The sequence below is a fragment of the Heterodontus francisci genome, chromosome 38 (assembly GCF_036365525.1).
Source record: "Heterodontus francisci isolate sHetFra1 chromosome 38, sHetFra1.hap1, whole genome shotgun sequence".
Taxonomy (NCBI): domain Eukaryota; kingdom Metazoa; phylum Chordata; class Chondrichthyes; order Heterodontiformes; family Heterodontidae; genus Heterodontus; species Heterodontus francisci.
In genome coordinates, this window is record NC_090408.1 from 24,401,146 (window position 1) to 24,423,620 (window position 22,475).

Consider the following 22,475-nt stretch of genomic DNA (forward strand, 5'->3'; position numbering starts at 1 on the left):
GGGCTCTAAGTGAGATTGCTAGACCAGTGACTAGTTTGTAATGCAGATCCACTGGATTAAGACGGTCAAACTAATTTCAGGTGGAACCCACAGTGACACGATACCAGCTCTGTGGGCTTGAAATGCGGTATGTTAACCTAATTCTCCTAAATTTATTAAAAACTATTATTTTGCTTTGATTTTTCATTTCATCAAAATGATTAAGGAATTGATTCCATTGGTATTGAAAGCAAGGATGTTGATTCACTAGAAGCTGTAGCTCTGAGGTTCATAACTAAATTCCTTACTCAAACAGTGCTTCTACTGAATATGTCCATGTGAGGATGAATGATGACTAAACAGGAGGTAGATCTGAATGACACATTAAGGAAAAACAGCTCAATATATATAGGAACATACTTTCCAGACCAGAATGAAGTACAAAATTTTTTTTATTGGTTTTTGAAACCATTTACAAAACTTCAACAATATCTGTGAGCACTTTCAATAAGAAAAAAAACTAAGCTGAAATACTATTCCAACATTATTGCACTACTGATTTTCTCCAGCAGTACAATAGACAAACATCATTAAAAAAAACATTCTACACTAAATAAAATTGTGGTACAGGCAAGCATTACCTTGTGATGTAGTAAGGAGTTGGGGTTTGCTGTTTCTTGTAGCTTCACTTTATGTGCATTAGTTATGACTGCTGAAACCAGTTCCTTCTCATCAGCTCATATTTATAACGGCAATTACTTTGCAAAAATATATGTATAGCAAATTACTGCAGAAACTTCTTCCACAATATTTTACCAAATACTAATTCTCAAAATCAACAGAACAAAATTGAAAACTGAACATATCCAACAATGTTTCTAAGGTGAATTAGTAAACTTCAAAAAGGTACATAACTTGTAATGTGTATAACTTGCACATCCCTGGCCGTTAAAGAACCAGATTCATTTCAGCAAAAAGTGGTTACAGGAATATACCTAGCACTGTACAATATAATTCAACACACATGCACACTTATGATCATTTATTAACATGGTGAAGCAAATGGGACTTTAAATTTTCATCCTGTTTTAATATTCTCACACAAGAGAATCAAGTAAAGCAATTATCTCATTGAGATCAATGTACGTTGCTACATAAAACAATCAAGATCTGTCATTTTGCAGATGACACTTCACTTTTTGTATATTGACTCATTTCCTAAAACCTTATCAAATGAAAGCTATGTTGCCTGTAACTATCATTTGTCCTAAGAGATGTGCCAGGCCAGAAACTCCTTTAAACATCTAGTGCAAAAGATAATCAAAATGTCCACTGAACTCAGAATTGAATATGAACATCTATTTTGAAATACAGCTCCAATTATACTTAAGGTGCAAATATGTGTCCGAAACTTTTGCTGCAATCTTTTATTATGCAGTGTTAAGTTCAGCACTGATTCAACTCGACCAAGCAAATTCAGCTGTGCTCCATTGACCAGTTCTAGTCTACTGGACCATAACTGTCAACTACTCTGTGAATCAGACATCTTTGAAGCATTAAAATATTGACGGGTGCTACTAAAACAATGACTCACAGTAGAAATTGTTCAGCCACAAGCTAACCTGGAAGGACCTAACTTATGGTAGGTTACTGAAATGATTTTTTTTTAGTGCTGCCTAGTGTACTCATTAGAAAAAATAATTATTCTAAAAGACACAATTACAAGAGATATATAGAAAATTAGAATTTAAGATTTCAAAAGTTATCAATGGGTCAATGTCATGAGTTTTTCAATTGACCCATGAGCTAAACCACACTGATAGTTTCCTAGAAAACATTTAAAATATCTTTTAAAAAACTGAACAGAATTAAAAATCAAACATTGTGGTGCAGAGTCTGGTACTGCTTGTAATCCCTCTATTCAACCACCTATACACCGCATTACCTTCAAAGCCCAACAATCAACTAGATTAACTCTTCAATCAAAATAAAGGATTTTCCCCTTCATTATGTTAGTTATGGTAGAGCTCAATTTCAATTCTAACAATGCATTGGCCATTTCAAACACTTTGACCACTGGACCCAGTAGCTAATAACTCCTGGCTGTTTGGCCTGTTACTTCAAAATATCAATTTCAGAAAAGCATACTGATGTGCTAGAATAAAGCAGTGTTTCCTCCAAAATATTAATATAAACACTTCTCAACATAACCAAAAGAAATGACAATATTCATCTTTTAGTATCAAACTACCAAGTTACCCCAAAATAAAAACAATTTTCGCAAATGTCATCAGCATTTAAATGCTGAACTGGCAATCATGAGGTTCTGACTAGACATAATTTGTACTGGGGTGTCACCTCTCCCAATTTGCTTGTGAGGATGTCAAAAGATGTACTGATGGCTCTTTTCCATTAGTGAATGGAAATGATTGATGCATTAACTATATAGTGAAAAAAAAAATCGACATAGCAAGATGATTTCCACTATTGTTAGAAACTCTTCAGTCCCTTAGCCAAGAAAAGATTTTTTTGGTTACATTCAAATTCATGAGACCCCTGGATTTCTCTTTTTACAATATATGGAGAAAATATTCTCATCTTGAGGTGTGAACCATTATGGAAACCACATTCTATTGAACCTTTCTGTCCTTAACTTGGCTAACTGGTTACCGATCATGTTCCTTTACATTAGAAACAAATTTTATAGATTTGTTTGGACACATTACTGAAATTAGAGCTAAGAAATGGTCATGTGCGGTACATACATACAAATACTTAAATGTATTTGTACGCCATTCTGGTAAACCATTTGTTAAAACATTAACTAGTTTAAAATAAAGTCAATGGTTCTGTTAAAATGTCAGAGAAATGTCATATAGATAAGTGCTCAGATGCTAATAACACGAACAGTAAATTACAAGTTTAGGTTTTGTGTATATATTACTGAAATTTAAACCTTGAAATTGTTGCGAATAGTGTGCAAATGTTCAATGCAGTCACAGGTTATTCCTCCACCAATCTTTCTACTCTAAGATGAAACAAATAGCAGAGCTAAAATAGCTATTGTTGACTCATGCAATGTAATTAACTAAAATCCACAGCCTAAAACACCCAGCTGGAGGATGGGCAATCTGGAGGCTGAGGAAAGTGACAAAACACTTCAAAAATAAGTTACTAGTATAACTAATAAAGCAGTAAAAAAAATTCCTACATATTTTAAACAAAAATACTGAAACGCTAACTGCTTAGTGCAGACAGGACAGAATTCACAAACAGGAAACAGAAAATAACATAAGGAAAATATGTTGATCCAGTGACAGCAAGCCAAGTATCTAAATTTTGTTCTTAAAAGTAAACAAATAACAAATTTCAGGAAATGTATTTAAATGTTTCATATAAGAATGGTTAAATTTAAGATTTTTTTGTTCAAATCCATTATTGTAAAGATGAAGTAACATTGACAAGATCTTTTCCCTTCAGAAATAGTGAAAATGTGCTGCTTAAAATGTAAAAACATTTCAGATTCTGAATTTGTACAATCAAGACTGTAGATTTGTAACCAAATTCTAAAGTTCCTTGTTCTCAACTTTGCTATTATTGGATAAGGAAAGTAAAAATATGATGCCACCTTTTTTGATTATGGAAGGATGTCTGAGAAAGGAGGCGGCAAAGAGGTAGTCAATGTTAGGAAAGAGGAAAAAAATTATAGTCGTTTATAAAATTCAATCACTTAACTGTAATTGGTAAATGTATAATTTGTTTAATCATGATTCCAAAGTACAGAGTTGAAGTTATAGCTTCAGAAATGAACAGGTCTTGCGCACAGAATTGTTTGTTCAAGTATTAGTAATTCAATTTAAGTCTCGATGTAAAATAGAAAGGGTTAAGACTTCTGTACTACACGTCTAATCCTGCAAACTTGTTTTCCCAGTTTCTATAATTTTGAAATGCACTGCAAGGATGACATTTCTCCACTGTCATTTTTATGTTTGTGGTCCCACACTCCATGATTGACAACTGAACACTGCATTAATCATAATAACTGAATCAGAATGGGAAAAAAAAATTAAATTACAGTTTGAAAAGTACTAGTTTAAAAAGAGGAGGAACACACCTTTTATTTTATCAACACAATCCAGTTGTTTCAAACGAGATTGGGGAAAAGAAAATCAATGGCCAAAAGAAATCTAATTTCATGATATGAACTGTAACTGCACTTTGAGTAAACAAATAAATTCCACTGCAAGCCTGGATATTATCTAGTGTCACAGATTGTCATCATCAAGTATTTCATTTTTCCCTTAACTGGCATTATGGAAGCAGACAAAATTCAGTTTAAGCCATCTCTGACTTAAGAATTTTGGAATTACTGACTGCATTTTGAAGAGTTGTTATACATGAGAAAGTGATCAGTTGCTTAGGGAGAATGTTGGAAGCTATTATTAAAGATGTTATAGCAGGGCATTTAGAAAAATTCAAGGTAATCAGGCAGAGTCAACATGGTTTTGTGAAAGGGAAATCATATTTAACCAATTTATTGGAGTTCTTTGAGGGAGTTACATGTGCTATGGATAAAGGGGAACCGGTGGATGTATTGTACTTAGATTTCCAGAAGGCATTTGATAAGGTGCCACATCAAAGGTTATTGCAGAAAATAAAAGCTCGGTGTAGGGGATAACATATTGGCATGGATAGAAGATTGGCTAGCTACCAGAAAACAGAGAGTAGGCATAAATGGGTCATTTTCTCATTGGCAAGATGGAATGAGTGGTTGCCACAGGGATCTGTGCTGGGGCCTCAACTTTTTACAATTTAAATAAATGACTTAAATGAAGGGACCAAAGGTATGGTTGCGACATTTGCTGATGACACAAAGATAGGTAGGAAAGTAACTTGTGAAGAGGACATAAGGGGGCTACAAAGGGATATAGATAGGTTAAGTGAGTGGGCAAAGATCTGGCAAATGGAGTATAATGTGGGGAAGTGGGAAATTGTCCACTTTGGCAGGAAGAATTAAAAAGCATATGATCTAAATGGTGAGAGATTGCAGAGTTCTGAGATGCAGAGGGATCTGGATGTCCTAGTGCATGAATCACAAAAGGTTAGTATGCAGGTACAGCACGTAATTAGGAAAGCGAATAGAATGTTAACTTTATCGCGAGGGGAATTGAATACAAAAGTATTGAGGTTATGCTTCAGCTATACAGGACATTGGTGAGACCACATCTGGAGTACTGTGTACAGTACTGGTCTCCTTATTTAAGGAAGGATGTAAATAAGTTGGAGGCAGTACAGTGGTTTACTAGACTAATACCTGGAATGGGCAAGCTATCTTACGAGGAAATATTGGACAGGCTAGGCTTGTATCCGCTGGAATTTAGAAAAGTAAAAGGCGACTTGATTAAAACATATAAGATGCTGAGGGGTCTTGACAGGGTGGATGTGGAAAGGATGTTTCCCCTTGTGGGAGATTCTAGAACTAGGGGTCACTGTTTAAAAATAAGGCGTCGCCCATTTAAGACAGAGATGAGAAGAAATTTTTGTCTCCGAAGGTTGTGTGTCTTTGGAATTCTCTTTCTCAAAAGGCGGTGGAAGCAGAGTCTTTGAATATGTTTAAGGCAGAGGTAGATAGATTCTTGGTAAGCAAGGGGGTGGAAGGTTATTGAAGGTAGGTGGAAATGTGGAGTAATCAGTTCATCCATGAACCTATTGAATGGCGGAGCAACTGGAAGGGCCGAGTGGCCTACTCCTGCTCCTAATTCGTATGTTCAAATGGTTTCACTTGGAACAGAAGCACCGAACTAACAATTAATTAAAAAATGTAAAAGGTAGGTTACATACATGTGAACATATGAATTAGTAGCAGTAGGCCATTCGGCCCCTCAAGCCCGCTCCACCATTTGATAAGATTATGGCTGATCTGATTGTGGCCTTAACTCCACTTTCCTGTTTACTTCCATACTGTTTGAAGGTGAAAGCAGAGCACCATCTTGTGGCCTCACATGTGCATAAATCCAACTGTAATACAGCTCAAATAGGAGATTCTCAGCACAAGCCCTTCTTTTGAAGTTGATGTTTAACATAGGTTGATGTTCTATATACTCATTGGGATAAATTTTTAATGGCTAAAATTAGCTATCAAAAGTATGATTATAGGCAACAATTTTACTGCTAATTGCTTATTGTAGAGATGTTTTGAATTCCATGTGCCCACAAATTACCTGTGAGGTTAAAAGTTTATAAAATAAAAAGTTTGCTGATTAAGAATGTTATTTAACTATTATGGAGATAAAAATTGGTGTAATGACTAGCAATCCTCTAGAATCAAAATTTCACCTTCTGCATAACTGTCAAATTAAGACATTTTATGCTTTTGGTTCAATTGCATTTGGGATCCAACTGATAAATTTGTTTCCCAATTCTAATTTTCAACATTATGTATACATTTAGTCAGAACAGTTAACATGGAACATGAATTTCTTCATAACCATAGTTATACACATCAGGTAGTCTGATGGTTCTTTATAATCCACTAGATCACAGGGATATGGAGCAAGCACCTCATCACAATACAAACATGCTAGGTAGAATCTGTAAAATTCAAATAAAATTCATTTTTCAAAATTGCTACAGAAAGGTACTGGGAAACATTACAGGTGATTCATAAAGTCCTAGCTCAACAGCAAAACTTTGTAACATTTCAAAAATAACTAAATCATTTAAAGATTTATACAAGAATGTTACAAATCACTCAAGATGTCCCAGTAACATCTCTCCCCTGAAATATGAGTTCAATAAATCTAGAGTTCTAACAAAGTGGTCTTTTACAAGTTCTCTTTCAAAACCCATATCTTTTCTTGGATATTTTATAGACTTGATATTTGGAAATAAAACTATTTTATAAGCAAGTTTTTTTAAAATTTACTTTTACAGCTTGACGGCCATTTTTGTTAAAAAAAAAAGCTCAACAATTAATTCAGGTGACCAATAATCTACATGTTAGATATAAATCATTAAACTGATTGTTTGCAATAATTAAATACTGAGATTAAATTACAGAAATTTACTATACAGTTACAGCCTTTTGTTTTTTTCTTTGCCTTTGTTAGTTTGCCCCCTTATCACAGTACTCAAGGTAACTTGTACACGTTACAATTTCAAGGTGCTCTGGAGCCCTCCTAAGTGAGCTTTCTTAAGCAAATTGCCATTCTTCAGGTATAAGCTTGGAGCTGATTAGGTTATTCAACTCTGGGGCGCACCAGTCAAGCTCAATCCTCCATTTTCTTAAATCTACAAGTTCCAGTGATTGCTCAGTCGATAAATGCACTACAAGATGTGGTATCGATCTTTACAAATCAAAAAGGTTTTAGGTTCATATTAGTTGTTTGTGCTGAAGCAGCCATTCTTAGTTAAGATGGAGAGATTGAGAATATTGAACTATACACATGTACTTTCAGAGGTCAGTGATAGTAATCTGCAGTCAGAACCCCATCCAATTTTCCACTTCCTGTTCCAGAGATGAAATAAACTACAACACCCACCCCATAAAAACATCGAATTTTATATCATCTGAGGTCATTCTGCTCATCCTGCCTGTGCCACCTCTCTGAGTTATCCACATAGCATCTTTTCCCTACCTTCCACCACTCCCTAGTAAATATTTCTTATTCAAATATTTATCCATTTCTCTTTTAAAAAGTATTATGGATTATCTCTGCATCACTGTTTCCTGTGGGACACTCCAAACCCTACAAAGAATTACACAGAAATTACAATACTGAAACAGGACACTCATCCCAACTTGTCTGCATTGGTGTTTATCCTCAACATGAGCAGCTTTTGTTCAAATCAAAATTCTTATGAACTCTACCTATATTCTTATACTTACAGCCTCTCGTTCCAGACTGATCAACCCTACCTTTGTTAAGCATGGCCAGGGCAGCAAAGGATATAAGGATTTAATTTAGTAGCTCCCTAAAACTTATGCTTCACGATCAATACTTATGTCGTATTTACCCGCTGAACTAACATGAAAGCTGTGTCATAGATTATAACAAAGATATATACTCCCGGGGAAAAAAGTATAAAATTACACCAGGCCTAGTTAAAATCAATTCCTTTTAGGAAGAAGCAAGTTTCTTTGCATTTATCCACCAACATTCCTCTGTCATATCTTTTAACCCACTGCCTGCCGTTGTGGAGTGCTGTATGATACTGCCCAGCGAAGTATCGTTCCTTCCTTTTAGTGGCATATTCAGGGATGAAAAAAATAAGCTATTTCTTATATTTCTCTTTTGAATGCTTTTAACAAAAAAATTCAAACCTTTGTCACAGAAGTACCTTTTTGTATCAAATGCCAGGCATTTTGATACTTTTCCCTTTCTATAGGGAAAGTTATTAAAATCAATTTCTAGTAAAGGAATTTCTATTTCAAGATACATTACAGCATATTTTTATATAACAAAGAAATACAGCCGTAGTATTGATTTTTTGCCATTAGAGGTAGCCACTGATTTTCCAACATAATATACTCCTTTACGAAGGGTACAAGCAGTTTTATCTCATTCGCCACTATTTTTAGTGCACTGGTTAATGGGTTCATATTCAATCCCTGTCTGCACTTTAACACAGTTGTTTACTTGCTTAAAATAAATGGGTTGACACTCCCATTAAAATAATGCAGAGGAATTTAGCACAAACAAGTTAACCAGTGCAATAAAAAATAGCAAACACTGGATAAAACAACTAGTGAATATATGACTGTGCATAAATTACCAAATCGCCGTGAATGAGGTGCTGACATTACAAACATTACATTGCTGACAATCGAAGTGTATCCGACTTAACTATCACATAACTCTCAATGTCAAAGGCAGATAGATATCTGTACTCTGCGGTTTCTCACTGACTTCTCACTATTGTTCTATCCTTTAAAACCAGTTACAGGCAACCTGGAATTTTGTGATCCACATCAGATGTTTGAGTTATGTCATGAATGAGGAACGCAGCCCATGGTTCCCACTCATATCACTGGAGAACTGCTTTAGTATTGTACGTAATTGTTGACTTTCAGATGCCTCCAATGAGTAGCATTAACAGTTATGGAAAATTCAGTAGAAAGCATACATTAAACCAAATGAATTCACTTATTGTGCAGCCAACAAGATCTACATTCACACTGTGAGTAGTTTTCTTTTAAAAAGTCAGCGTGATTCAGGATAGAGGCCTGGAATTTTATCTAGAGACCGTGGGCTGAAATTTCAGTCAACTAAATCATATAGTTGATATTAAAGTTGGGGGGGGTGGGGGGCACAGAGTGAAAGTGGTTCTGTACAAAAGACAATTGACCTAAGACGAGCAGGATTTCCTCTCAACTGTTAAGATTAAAAAAGCTCTAACTGCATTTACATTTTACTACAGTAATCTACCTACTGAAAACAGCCCAGCTTGTAAATGAACCTAATTCCATAAATGGACAACATACACACACATTTGCTTATATTTGCAGTAAACCATACAGGAAGATGTCAAGTACTGGCACCTAAAATGAAAGAATTATGAAGACAAGATTAATGAAACCCAAGTATGCAGAGCAGTTAGTTTTTTTCCTGAAACATATTTGTTTAGGAACAAATGCTTTTCCTAAGGCAGGCACATCTGATAGGCCAAATATGATGTGTCAGAAAATTAAATGTGTGCTATATATTTAACAGTACTCTTTGATTTAACCCAACATTTCAACTGCAGGATGATCTTTACTTTCCATCCAGTCAAAACCTGAAGACTGCATGGAGTTCATGGACTCATTACAGATTTGCTGGAACACTGCATCATCATTCAATTCCTCCAGTGCAGTATCAACATCTTGTCCCTGTTGTTTACTTGGATCAAACAGCAGATTTGTGTCTAAAGTGCTCAGATCATTTATGCTGCCTGAAAGCTCAGAGGACAACCTGAGATCACTGGAGAAATCAGAAGCAACATTTAGATCTGATGATACTTGACCAACCACTTGCTGGTTTGGTTGTAGGCTGTCTTCAGTCAGAAAGTCTTTTACTGTATTGTTGAAATCCAATGATTGCTCTCTGATTTCTGTTTGTGCTTGATTATCCTCAGAAATATAACCCAACTGATCATTACTGGTGTGTTTTGTGAGGTAACTAGGCTTCTGGAATTCAAAGACAGAAGAGCTTGAATTAATCATTGGTTGCTGGTTGGCACTACCACAACTAGATGTTGTCTCCAATATCTGAGTAAGATTCATTCTTGCTGTATAATTGGAGGGCAAGTTGTTTATTCCTAGACCTCTGACTGCATCATCACTGTCTGAATCAAGTTTGCTTAACAACACATTTGTAATTTTCTTAGTGTTGGTTTGTTTCTGGTAAGATGGGAAAGGAGTCTGCATCATAACAGACAATGGGACAGATTGGCTTCGCTGAGCCATGCTGTTGGCACTGTTATCTGAAAGATTGTTAGCTAAGCTGTTGTGAACCTCAGGTGTTACGTGGCTTCCAAACGATGCCAAACTTGTTCTTGGCAGGTTCATCACAGGAGTTAGAGTACTTCCACTAAGGTTACGTTGACGATGAACAGCAGGACTGACACTGCGACACCTAAAATTATTGATTAATGAATGTATTCCTTTGTTGTCAAGAGGTGCTGGAACTGCAAAGCCCTCCTGCTTATTGCCATTAGCCATAGAAGCTACTTGGTGTGGTACAGGTGAAACTGGAGTCAAACGACACAACTGAGCATCATGATGTCTGGACTGTAACTGCATGGCATTATGGTGATATGACTGCATCGTTTGTCCAGGAACAGCAAAGGCATGTGGCTTTCTAAAGTGGTCCTCAGCCAGTTCCTGATAACTGGGAAGAATACCAACACCACTGCTAGAAACTACAGAGTTGCTTACTCCTGTGTTGTATCCATTATTCATCCATTCAATTTTTGTTTTGTCTGGGTGAGTGGCCATTGGCCTCTGCATTGGCTTAACAGGGCTACTGGAAATGACACTAGCATCTTGGTATGCCATGCTGGAGCTTATTGGAGTAAAAGCAAAAGGGTTCCTGCATTCAACAGGGCTAGGAGGCACACTACTACTACAGTTTGAATGAGGTGTACCAATTGGTGTAAGTCTACTGCTGCCAAGAGCGCCATCTACAGGCGTTGTTTGAGCCATTCTGGAACTTGGACTTGAACAAGTTTGAGACCCAATCATTTCTGATGTAGGTGTTGGATTGGGTGTAGGAGTTGGTGTAGGTGTAGGAGTTGGTGTTGGAGTGCCACTGCTATGGATTGGATGATAGAATTGTCCAGCTTGATGTGATGACAGCATTGTACTTTGACCTAATGTGGAATGATTATGAGCAGGTATTCCCAAACCAGTTCCATAACCAACATTCATGGACATTTGCTCTTCAAATAATACTAATTCTTCTACAATACTGTCCTGTGTGAGATCTTCATCAAACTGGAAGTAATTTTCATTGGTTTGTGAACCTGAAGGTGTAAGCTCCATCAAATTATCCTGCAGAGGTAACTGGTTTGATGACTGTGCTTGATTTAGTCCTTGCAGCTGAACTGAAGTAGAACTTTGTAGCTGGTTCTGAGCCTGCATTTGTTGATCATAAGACTGCTGATCCAACCCATTACATTGTCCTGGCTCCCACTCAGACACTTGAAAATCAATGGTCCCGGAAATCCCAATCACATTAGCATTTAGAACTTCCTGTCTTTCTGTATCAGTCACAAAACACTGGTGATTCTTTTTGCTATGCTGCATGTCAGTATGATTAGCGATCAGTTTTGTAGTTGTATTTCCTTGCAAATTGAATGAACTCATTTCCAAATCTGTCGTTTTGTTTTCCTGAAAGTTAGATGCTTGTTCTACAGTAGTCTGAGGGTAATCCAGGGTTATTACTTGAATATCAGATGAAGGATTTGCTAATATACGGGTTATTCCTGTTGTATTCAGTTTAACAGTAACTTTACTAGGTGCCTGAATCACTGCTGGTGCGTTTTCACTTTTTACTAGTAAAGCTGCAGATATTTTTGGACAGGTCACTACTGCAGTGCCATGGCAGGCCTTCTGATGTTCTGCACTACCTAAAGTATGTTCTAAAAGCATAGCTTTCTTCACAGGAGGCACCTGTGGTTCAAATGCAGAATTAGAGGGAGAACGTTTTCTTGGACTTTTTGGGCACATCCCATTGTCTTTATGAGCCCTGGCAGTGTCAGTAATGGATTTTGAATTAATGCTGGTGCTAGTGAAATCTGAAGTGGAGGCAACAGAAAAAGCAGTTTGATTATTTCCCACCATTGAAATGGCCAGATTTTCATTATGTGCAAACTTGCCTTCATTTTTCATTTTTTTTCCTTCAGTTTTCTGACCATTACAGACTTTTGCTGTCTTCTCATTAGCTGTTTTCCCATTTGAAGTCTTCACTTTCATGCTAGCTTCATTATTACTTTTCTGTCCACATGGAGAGGAACCAACAGTTCTTCTAGGATCCTTCAAGCGACTTGAATTATCTTGGCACTGAATCTGCTTTTCATCACTTGATATTGCTTCATGTTCAGATTTGATGACCTCAGCAGTAGGTGTCGTTGCGGCACTACTAGTTTTGGATCCTGCAGCAGGAAGGCAAGAAGTTGAGCCAACTCTCAATGTTGGACCAGTTTTCAATTTGTCTGCTGTTCCAGTACTGTTATTTGCTGATGACGTAGGTTTGGGAGATGCACCGGTATTAGGAGGGAGAGATATCGTTGCCATCTTCACCATATTCAGGGAGCTAGCATGGGATGTTCCAGAAACAACAGCTTTTATTGGACTACTCGCCAAAAGTACTGTAGTTGGAGAACTAAGGGTAAGTGTGCTGGTTGAGGCTGGTTTAGGCAAGATTTGATGATAGCGAGGTCTTGAGCGATCACTATGCGGACTGGCAGCGACATTCTGGACAGTCTTCTGTTGCTGTTTGACTGACTGCATGTGTTGAGCAACAACCTGAACGTTCAAAGGAAGGACCTTGTTATCTGATGAACTTAACTGACTTGGTGATGTCATCATCTGCCTGCTTCTTCGCATCTGAAAAATCAAATCAACAGTGTTATAAAAATTATATTTAAACATATGTACAAACTTTTCTGCGTGAAGCAAGTGATTTTTCTTATACTTCACCAAATGTAAACAGAAGACTGATCTACCAACTGTTTTGCCAGATATTACTTTCCTGTAATGTATGGTGAAGTAATATATTACAGTGAATAGGGTAAACATCTCCAAACAAACTAAGATAAAAACATTCTATTTTTATTTCCAGAGCTAGTTTCAAAATTAAAATCACTGTACCCTCAGTTATCGAAAATATCTCCAAGTTAATTACATGAACTGAATTCTATTTGTGTCCCAAGAAATGTTTTCTCCCATTTTAATTCTCTGTAATTAGAACCATAGAAATGTTACAGCACAGAAGGCGGCCAGTCAGCCCATCGTTTCTGCGCCGGCTGAAAAAAACTTAGCCGCCCAATCTAATCCCACCTTCCAGCACCTGGTCCACAGCCTTGCGGGTTACAGCTCTTCAGGTGCATGTCCAGGGACCTTTTAAATGAACTGAGGGTTTCTGCCTCCACTACCGATCTGGGCAGTGAATTCCAGACACCCAGCACCCTCTGGCTGAAAAGTGTTTTCCTCATGTCCCTCTAATCCTTCTACCAATCACCTTAAACCTGTGCCTTCTGGTAATTGACCTCTACGCTAGGTGAAACAGGTCCTTCCTGTCTGCTCTATCTAGGCCCCTCATAAATTTCTACACCTCAACTGAATCAGTCCTCAGCCTCCCCTGTTCTAAGTAAAACAACCCAGCTAGAGGAGGCTGAGGCCTGACTCAATTGAGGTGTACAAAATTTCAAGCCCTGGTAACATTCTTGTAAATCGCCTCTGTACTCTCTCCAAAGCAATTATGTCCTTCCTGTAATGTGGTGACCAGAACTGTACACAATACTCCAGCTGTGGCCTAACCAGCGCTTTACACAGTCTGTATTCTATACCTCGGCCAATAAAGAAAATCATTCCATATGCCGCCTTCACCACTTTATCTACCTGCCCCGCCACCTTCAGGGACCTGTGGACATGCACTCCAAGGTATCTTACTTCTTCTACCCCTCTCAATAGCCTCCCGTTTGTGTATTCCCTTGCTTTGCCCTTCCCAAATGCATTACCTCACACTTCTCCGGATTGAATTCCATTTGCCACTTTTCCGCCCACTCAACCAAACCATTGATGTCACTCTGAAGTCTACAGCTATCCTCTTCACTATCAACTACACGGCCAATTTTTGTGTCATCTGCAAATTTCCCAATCATGTCTCCCTAAGCGCCCCTAGGTTGCAGCGATCATAATACGATTGTATTTTACATTCAGTTTGAGGGAGAGAAGAGTGTGTCCAAGACTAGTATTTTAAACTTAAATAAGGGCAAATATGAGAGCATGAAAGCAGAGCTGACAAATCAGATTAAGGGATAGGTTAGATGCAGTAGCAGACATTTAAGGGGATATTTCAGAATACACGGAATAGATACATTTCAACGAGAAAGAAAAATTCCTGCCATATGTGGTTAACTAAAAGAGTTAAAGATAGTATCAAACTTAAAGAAAAAGTCTATAATTGCGCAAAGATGGGAGACAGGTCAGAAGATTGGACAGAATATTAAAAAAAGCAAAGAATGACTAAAAGATTGACAAGGAAGGTAAAATTAAAATACGAGAGAAAGCTAGCTGGAAATATAAAGACAGATAATAAGAGTTTCTGTAGATATTTTAAAAAGAAAAGAGTTAACAAAGTGAGTGTTGGTCATATAGAAAGTGAGTCTGGGGAATTAATAACGGATAATAAGGAAATGGCAGATGTATTGAACAGATATTTTGCATCGGTCTTCACCATTGAGGATACAAGTAACATTCCAGTATTAGCAGTAAGTCAGGAAATGGAAGGGAGGGAGGAACTCAGGAAAATTACAATCACCAGGGAAGTGGTACTGAAAAAATTGTTGGAGCTGCGGGTTGACAAGTCCCCGATCCTGATGGACTTCATCCTAGGGTGTTAAAAGAAGTGGCTCGTGAGATAGTTGATACATTAGTTTTAATTTTCCAAAATTCCCTAGATTTGTGGAAGGTTCCATTAGATTGGAAATTAGTGAATGTAATTCCTTTGTTCAAAAAGGGAGGGAGACAGAAAGCAGGAAACTACAGGCCAGTTAGCTTAACATCTGAAATAAAAACAAGAAATGCTGGAAATACTCAGCAGGTCTGGCAGCATCTGTGGAGAGAGAAGCAGAGTTAACGTTTAGCTTAACATCTGGCTTAGGGAAAATGTTAGAAGCTATTATTAAAGACATTTATAGCAGGACATTTAGAAAAATTCAAGGTAATCAGGCAGAGTCAACATGGTTTTGTGAAAGGGAAATCATGTTTAACCAATTTATTGGAGTTCTTTGAGTTACATGCGCTGTGGATAAAGGGGAACCGGTAGATGTATTGTACTTAGATTTCCAGAAGGCATTTGATAAGGTGCCACATCAAAGGTTATTGCAAAAAATAAAAGCTCATGGTGTAGGGGGTAACATATTGGCATGGACAGAAGATTGGCTAGTTACCAGGAAATAAAGAGTAGGCATAAATGGGTCATTTTCTCGTTGGCAAGATGTAATGAGTGGTTGCCACAGGGATCTGTGCTGGGGCCTCAACTTTTTACAATTTATATAGATGACTTAGATGATGGGACCGAAGGTATGGTTGCGACATTTGCTGATGACACAAAGATAGGTAGGAAAGTAACTTGTGAAGAGGACATAAGGGGGCTACAAAGGGATATAGATAGGTTAAGTGAGTGGGCAAAGACCTGGCAAATAGAGTATAGTGTGGGAAAGTGTGAAATTGTCCACTTTGGCAGGAAGAATAAAAAAGAAGCATTTATCTAAATGGTGAGAGATTGCAGAGCTCTGAGATGCAGAGGGATCTGGGTGTCCTAGTGCATGAATCGCAAAGGGTTAATATTCAGGTACAGCACGTAATTAGGAAAGCTAATAGAATGTTATTGTTTATCGCGAAGGGAATTGAATACAAAAGTAGGGATGTGGAAAGGATGTTTCCCCTTGTGGGAGAATCTAGAACTAGGGGTCACTTTAAAAATAAGGGGTCACCCATTTAAGACAGAGATGAGGAGAAATTTTTTCTCTGAGGGTTGAGAGTCTTTGGAATTCTCTTCCTCAAAAGGCAGTGGAAGCAGAGTCTTTGAATATTTTTAAGGCAGAGGTAGATAGATTCTTGATAAGCAGGGGGGTGGAAGGTTATCAGGGGTAGGTGGAAATGTGGAGTAATCTGTTCAGCCATGAAATTATTGAATGGCAGAGCGGGCTCGATGGGCTGAGTGGCCTATGCCTGCTCCTAATTCGTACGTTCATATTTAAGTCCAAATCATTAATATATGCCACAAACAGCAAGGGACCCAACACTGAGCCCTGTGGAATGCCACTGGAAACTGCCTTCCATTCGCGAAAACATCCGTCGACCATTACCCTTTGTTTCCCATCACTGCGCCAATTTTGGATCCAACTTGCTACATTCCCCTATATCCCATGGGCTTTTATTTTTGGCATGAGGGACCTTGTCAAATGCCTTACTAAAATCCGTGTAGACCACATGAACTGCACTACCCTCATTAATCCTCCTGGTTACTTCCTCAAAAAATTCAATTGAATTAGTAAGACACGACCTTCCCTTCACAAATGCATGCTGACTATCCCTGATTAATCTATGCCTTTCTAAGTGACAGTTTATCCTATCTCTCAGAACTGATGCGAATAATTTATCCACCACCAAGGTCAAACTGACCGACCTATAATTATTTGGCCTATCCTTTGCACCCTTTTTAAACAATAGTACAACATTCACAGACCTCCAATCCTCTGGTACCTCACTTGTATCTAGTGAGGATTTGAAGATGATCCTCAGAGCATCCACTATTTCCTCTCTGGCTTCCTTTAATAACCTGGGATACAATCCACCCCGTCCTGGTGATTTATCCACTTTCAAGATTATCAGACCCTCTAGTACTTTCTTTCTCATTATTATGGTATCTAATATTTCACACTCTTCTTTTATTACAATATCTGCATCATCCCTCTCCTTTGTGAAGACAGAGGTAAAAAAAAAACTCAAGAACCCTGCACACATCTTTTGCATCCACGCAGAAGTTCCCTTGTACATCTCTGATAGGCCCAACCCTTACAAGTTTCTAACATGCATCACATTCAACCAATTTTTCTTTTACTGATTTTGTAAAATCATTCACGGGATGTGGATGTCACTGGCAAGGCCAGCATTTACTGCCCAGCCCTAATTGCCCTTGATGAGGTGTTGGTGAGCTGCCTTCTTGAGCTGCTGCTGTCCATGTGGTGAACTCCCACAGTGCTGTTAGGTAGGGAATTCCAGGATTTTGAACCAGCCACGATGAAGGAATAATGATATATTTCCAGGTCAGGATAGTGTGCGACTTGGAGGGGAACTTGGAGGATATTGATATGGATCTTGTGTGATGGAGAATTTGGGGAGAAAAAGTGCAATGCTCTGCATCACAGAATGATACTGTTAGTCTGTTAGTCATGAATTTCCTGCAGAATTCTTAATCACACTGGAGCAACAGGTGGTGTACATAACAAAGATCAACCATTTATCAACACTGAGGGCACCACCTTCCCTCTCCTCTGCAGCATGCCTGCAAGCAATCAGCTATATTGGGACTGGAAGTTTGCCTTTGAATAGCATGGAATCTTTTATGTCCACCCAAGGAGGCAGTTGGGCCATTGGTTTAATGTCTCATTCATAACTCAGCAAGAGAGTACTGAAATGTCAGCCTTGATTACATGCAAGTCTATGGTGTGGGACTTGAACCCACAACTTTTCAACTCAAAGGCAAGAGTACCACCACCAAACCAAGGCTAGCAATTAATGGCACTGTGAAGTTTTAAACGGGAGCCAGTCAGAGAAAACGGAGATAACGCAAATGAGTATTACAGCACCCTTTTTCATTTGTACAAATCATAAGTAAATAAACATTTAATTTTCCAAATTTGTTTGTTTCATGTATCACTACCTCTAATACTATTAACTTTTTATCAATTTGCTACTCTTCTCCCTGAAAGTGGTGACTTTGTGCTGTGATTGAGGCTCATGAACATCAGCAGGCCTATGATATTATGACCAGATCCAGTCAGCAAGTGTTGGGATGACCACAAAAAGCATCACAGCTGAGTCTAAGGCTGCCTTCATCCAGGCATGCATTTTCCAGCTGGATTGCAAACATAAACAGGAACCCTAACTGAGTCATCTTCTCTGAAGTCTGAAGAAATCAAAGCAATTTTACCATGCCACTGTCACCCATGTTGATATCAGCTACCTCATCACATGCTGAGGATCACGTCTGATCTGTACAATTCAGAGAACGCTGTTATATACCACATTTACCCCGAGACATCAGGCAGTCAAAATATAATTTTATGGCAGCGTTTGTTGACAATGCAACCACTAGGTGGGGCAGTACTGGCACATGTGCAAATGCAACCTCAGCGACAGACACGTCACTGTCTGCAACGTCTCAGGCAGCTGCCAGTAATAAAGATGGCACTGCTCAATTTAACACAAAAAAGAATTGAACCCAAACTCTCTCACCCCTCAATGGCCGCGATCACTGTCTCCACCCCCCAACAGTACCCTCTTGTGATCGCCACTTCTGTTCCCTGCTCCCTCCTGCGATCGCTGCATTCAGTTTCCCGCTCCCGCCTTCTCACCGCTCCTTCCCGCCGCTTCAGACTGCTCACCACTCCATCCTGCCACACCCGACTGCTTGCAACTCCATGCCACCATTCTCTCCCACGCCCAACTGGTCGCCGTTCCCTTCCGCCGCTTGCTTCCCGCCTCGCCGCCCAGAGAAGCGACGGGTTTGGGGGTGGGGCAAGGTGGTAAGCGGAGTGTTAGCAGTGAGGCGGGATGGAGCGTCAACCAATCAGGAACGGTGAAATGGAGCAGCGAGCAGGCGGGCGCAGGAGAGAACAGCAGCAGGGAGCAGGGAAGCGAAGCGGTGATTGAGGTTCCAACTGTGGGAGGGAGCAGGGAAGAGAAGCGATGATTGAGGTTCCAACTGTGGGAGGGAGCGGGGAAGGGAAGCGGGATTGAAGTTCCAATTGCAGGAGGGAGTGGGAAAGCAAAGTGGTGATTGAGGTTCCGATTGCGGGAGGGAATAGGGAAAGGAAGCGGTGATTGAGGCCACTTTCCAAAACTTGCGCTGGATGTGACATCCCTTTGCGTGATGATGTATTCACATGCATTGGTATTGGAAAGCTGGCAAAGCTCTGGTATTTTGCGCTTGCACAAAGATGAATGCGTTCTGCGCCTATGCGCAGTTCGGACCATAGGGATGACGTCGGCACTTGGCTGCGTTGTCAGGAGACACTCCATAATTTTGCAGCTTCTTTTCTAGTGTAAAGCCATTCTAAAATAATCTCTTTATAGTGTATACTTCCTGTAGCTTTATATCAAGCAGATTTATGGTATTTAAGCTTGGAGTCAAATTTTGTTTGATAATGCTCCTGTGAAGTGCCTTGGGACACTTTACTAGATTAAAGGTGCAATATAAATGCAAGTTACTGTTGGAAGGAAAATATCCTTACAGGCACTGTGTAAACAATACATAACGAGCAACAATGAAATACCAGGCTTAATCCGCAAGTGAGGAAAGCTCAAAGTCTTGTGTGGCCTTATATTAAAATATTACATGTGTAAGATAAATAACAGAGGAGTAATATCATTTGTTCATCTGTTTTGATTTCCCAATGGTTTAAGCACATCATTATACTGACTATCTTCTGGGGAAAGAATGAAAGTGGGGGAACAAAAAGTGTAATCACTATCGACACTATTCCATTATGAAAGTACTATGAGGTAGGCCAAAATATGCCTGGTATTACTCACTCTCTCTAAAGTGAAGTGCTTTGATATTTATCACTCTATCATATGAATAAGCTAGTTAACAATGGGGAAACTATGAAAATTTAAGACTGTCTGAAGGCAACTTAGGGCTTACAACTGGAAGTGCAGTGTTATTGCAACTAAACAATCAATTACCATCAGTGTGCTACATATCTAAACTATGTAACTTTGTTAATGAAAACTGACAAGAAATTCAGTGCAGGTAATGCAATTTATTCTAAATTTTTGACTTTTTTCACAACTCTCACTTTGCTATTCCTTGTCTATTTGATCTTAATATCCAACCATATTAACCTACTTGGATAGGACTGGGAACAGTTGCCACCACAATGCCAATGGTAGGCTGAGGAGAAAGCAGAGCAGGGCTTCCATTGGAGATGTTGGTCACTCCCCCAACAGTGGCACCTTCTAGTTTCTTTACTTGTTGCTCGCCTGATGGCGGAGATTGGAGTTTTTGCTCTTGTTGTCTCTTCAGTGTATTCTGTTGAATTTTACGTTGCAACTGTTGCTTGGCATCTACTGATGGGGAAAGCAAAGTCTTCACCTGGGGCTGAAAGGAATTGCTTTCAGTCATGGGCACAAAAGCAGAAAGTTGTTTTGCTCCTGCAAGAAAGAAAATTATATCAACTTCTGAAAAAGACGCTCATAGATAACAGATGCTTACAAGGTCATTTAAACACAAGCACCGCTAATAATCATGTGCAGCTTTGAAATGTGAGATTTCTGATTTAGTTAGCAGTTGTTAACTTATGCTTTTCTTAAAGAGCAGTTACACCAACTTTGTGCCTTCAGTTCTGTTCATTTGTCCCCCAACACAAATGGAACTCTGATCCTGCTTCCACCAATCTCTATATTCTGTTAAGCATAATACGGTCGTGTATATTTACATTTTTTTTTCTGCATCTCATTTTAGAGAAAGCAGCTCCATGGAGCCCTACACAACCAGAAGAAATTCTACTTATCAGTTTTTTGAAGCAATTAGTAAGGAAATACAGAACTGGTTTCTGCATATTCATTTTAATAATTAACATTTACCCTTTACTCAGGATGTTCAACTATACTTGTGTGGTGCCGGTTGCAGTCAAGAGTTGTTTCTTGTATGTGCACTGTCTTAGTGACCAAGTGTTGAGCTATAATTTGGTTCTTCAAACTACTTTTATAAACCATAAGAAATAACAATCTGTCCCTTTCATTTTTTAATGCTTATTAAGGATGGAAATGCCAGGAATTGAGCATTTCCACTTTCTGCATCTAGCATCAGGATCAAGCACGTCCAGGTGTCGTACGAACCAGATGTAGAGCTTTTGCCTAAATGAGGCTAAACAGCAGGTAAGCAATGAGATCTCAACATCCCTTCTACACAGCTGAATTTTTTTTTCAAAAAAAGGTTGGTAAAATTGAATATATACAGCAAGTCAAACCATAAACGGACAAGAATTTGTATTCAGCAAACTAAAGCCAGGCTGGCCTGAAACTGGAGCCAGGGTGTATTCAATAAAGCCAATCTAATGCACAAGGCTACTCACTGTTGGTATCACAGAGCAGCATAGTAGTGTCTCACCAAGTAATAGAGCGATTTATGGTACAAAAGGAGACCATTTGGCCAGAGTCCATGCCAGTTCTCGGTAGAGCAATCCAGTCAGTCCCACTCCCCTGCTCGATCCCCGTAGCCCTGCAAGTTTATTTCCTTTAAGCATGCATCCAATTTCCTTTTGAAATCAGTGATCGTCTCCGCTTCCACTACCCATGTGGGCAGCAAGTTCCAGGTCAGTACCACTCGCTGCATAAAAAAAGTTCTTCCCCCACAATCCCTCTGCATCTCTTGTCCAAAACCTTCAATCTATGTTCCCTAATCCTTGTACCATCAGTTAATAGGAACAGATTTTCTTTGTCCACCTTATCATCTTCTTCTTTGGCCTCATCTCGAGAGACAATGGATAAGCGCCTGGAGGTGGTCAGTGGTTTGTGAAGCAGCGCCTGGAGTGGCTATAAAGGCCAATTCTAGAGTGACAGGCTCCTCCACAGGTGCTGCAGAGAAATTTGTTTGTCGGGGCTGTTACACAGTTGGCTCTCCCCTTGCGCCTCTGTCTTTTTTCCTGCCAACTACTAAGTCTCTTCGACTCGCCTTATCTAAGCCTGTCATAATCTTGTACACCTCTACCAAATTTCCTCTCATTCTCCTTTATTCCAAGAACCCCAGTTTTTTCAATCTAACCATGTAACTAAAATCCCCTATCCCTGGAACCATTCCGGTAGGTCTCCTCTGCCCCTCTCAAGGACCTCACATCTTTCTTAAAGTGTGGTGACCAGAACTGGATCAATACTCTAGCTGAGGCCTAACCAGAGCTTTTAAAGGTTCAGCATAACCTCCCTGCTTCTGTACACAAAGCCTCTATTTACGAAGCCCAAGATCCCATATGCTTTGCTAAACACTCTCTCATTATGTCCT

The 22,475-nt window shown here is 39.0% G+C and overlaps 1 protein-coding gene across 1 annotated transcript in view; it reads right to left on the reverse strand.

The window, feature by feature from the left end:
• Positions 1-451: 451 nt before the first annotated feature.
• LOC137352431 (DNA-binding protein RFX7) overlaps positions 452-22,475 on the reverse strand; it is a 97,352-nt gene continuing 75,328 nt past the window's right edge. The window contains exons 8-9 of the mRNA XM_068017844.1: positions 20,325-20,629; positions 452-13,069 (exon numbers count right to left, since the gene is read on the reverse strand). Coding sequence (XP_067873945.1) covers positions 9,704-13,069; positions 20,325-20,629 — 3,671 coding nt within the window. The 3' untranslated portion in view covers positions 452-9,703. The remainder of the gene's footprint in view (positions 13,070-20,324; positions 20,630-22,475) is intronic.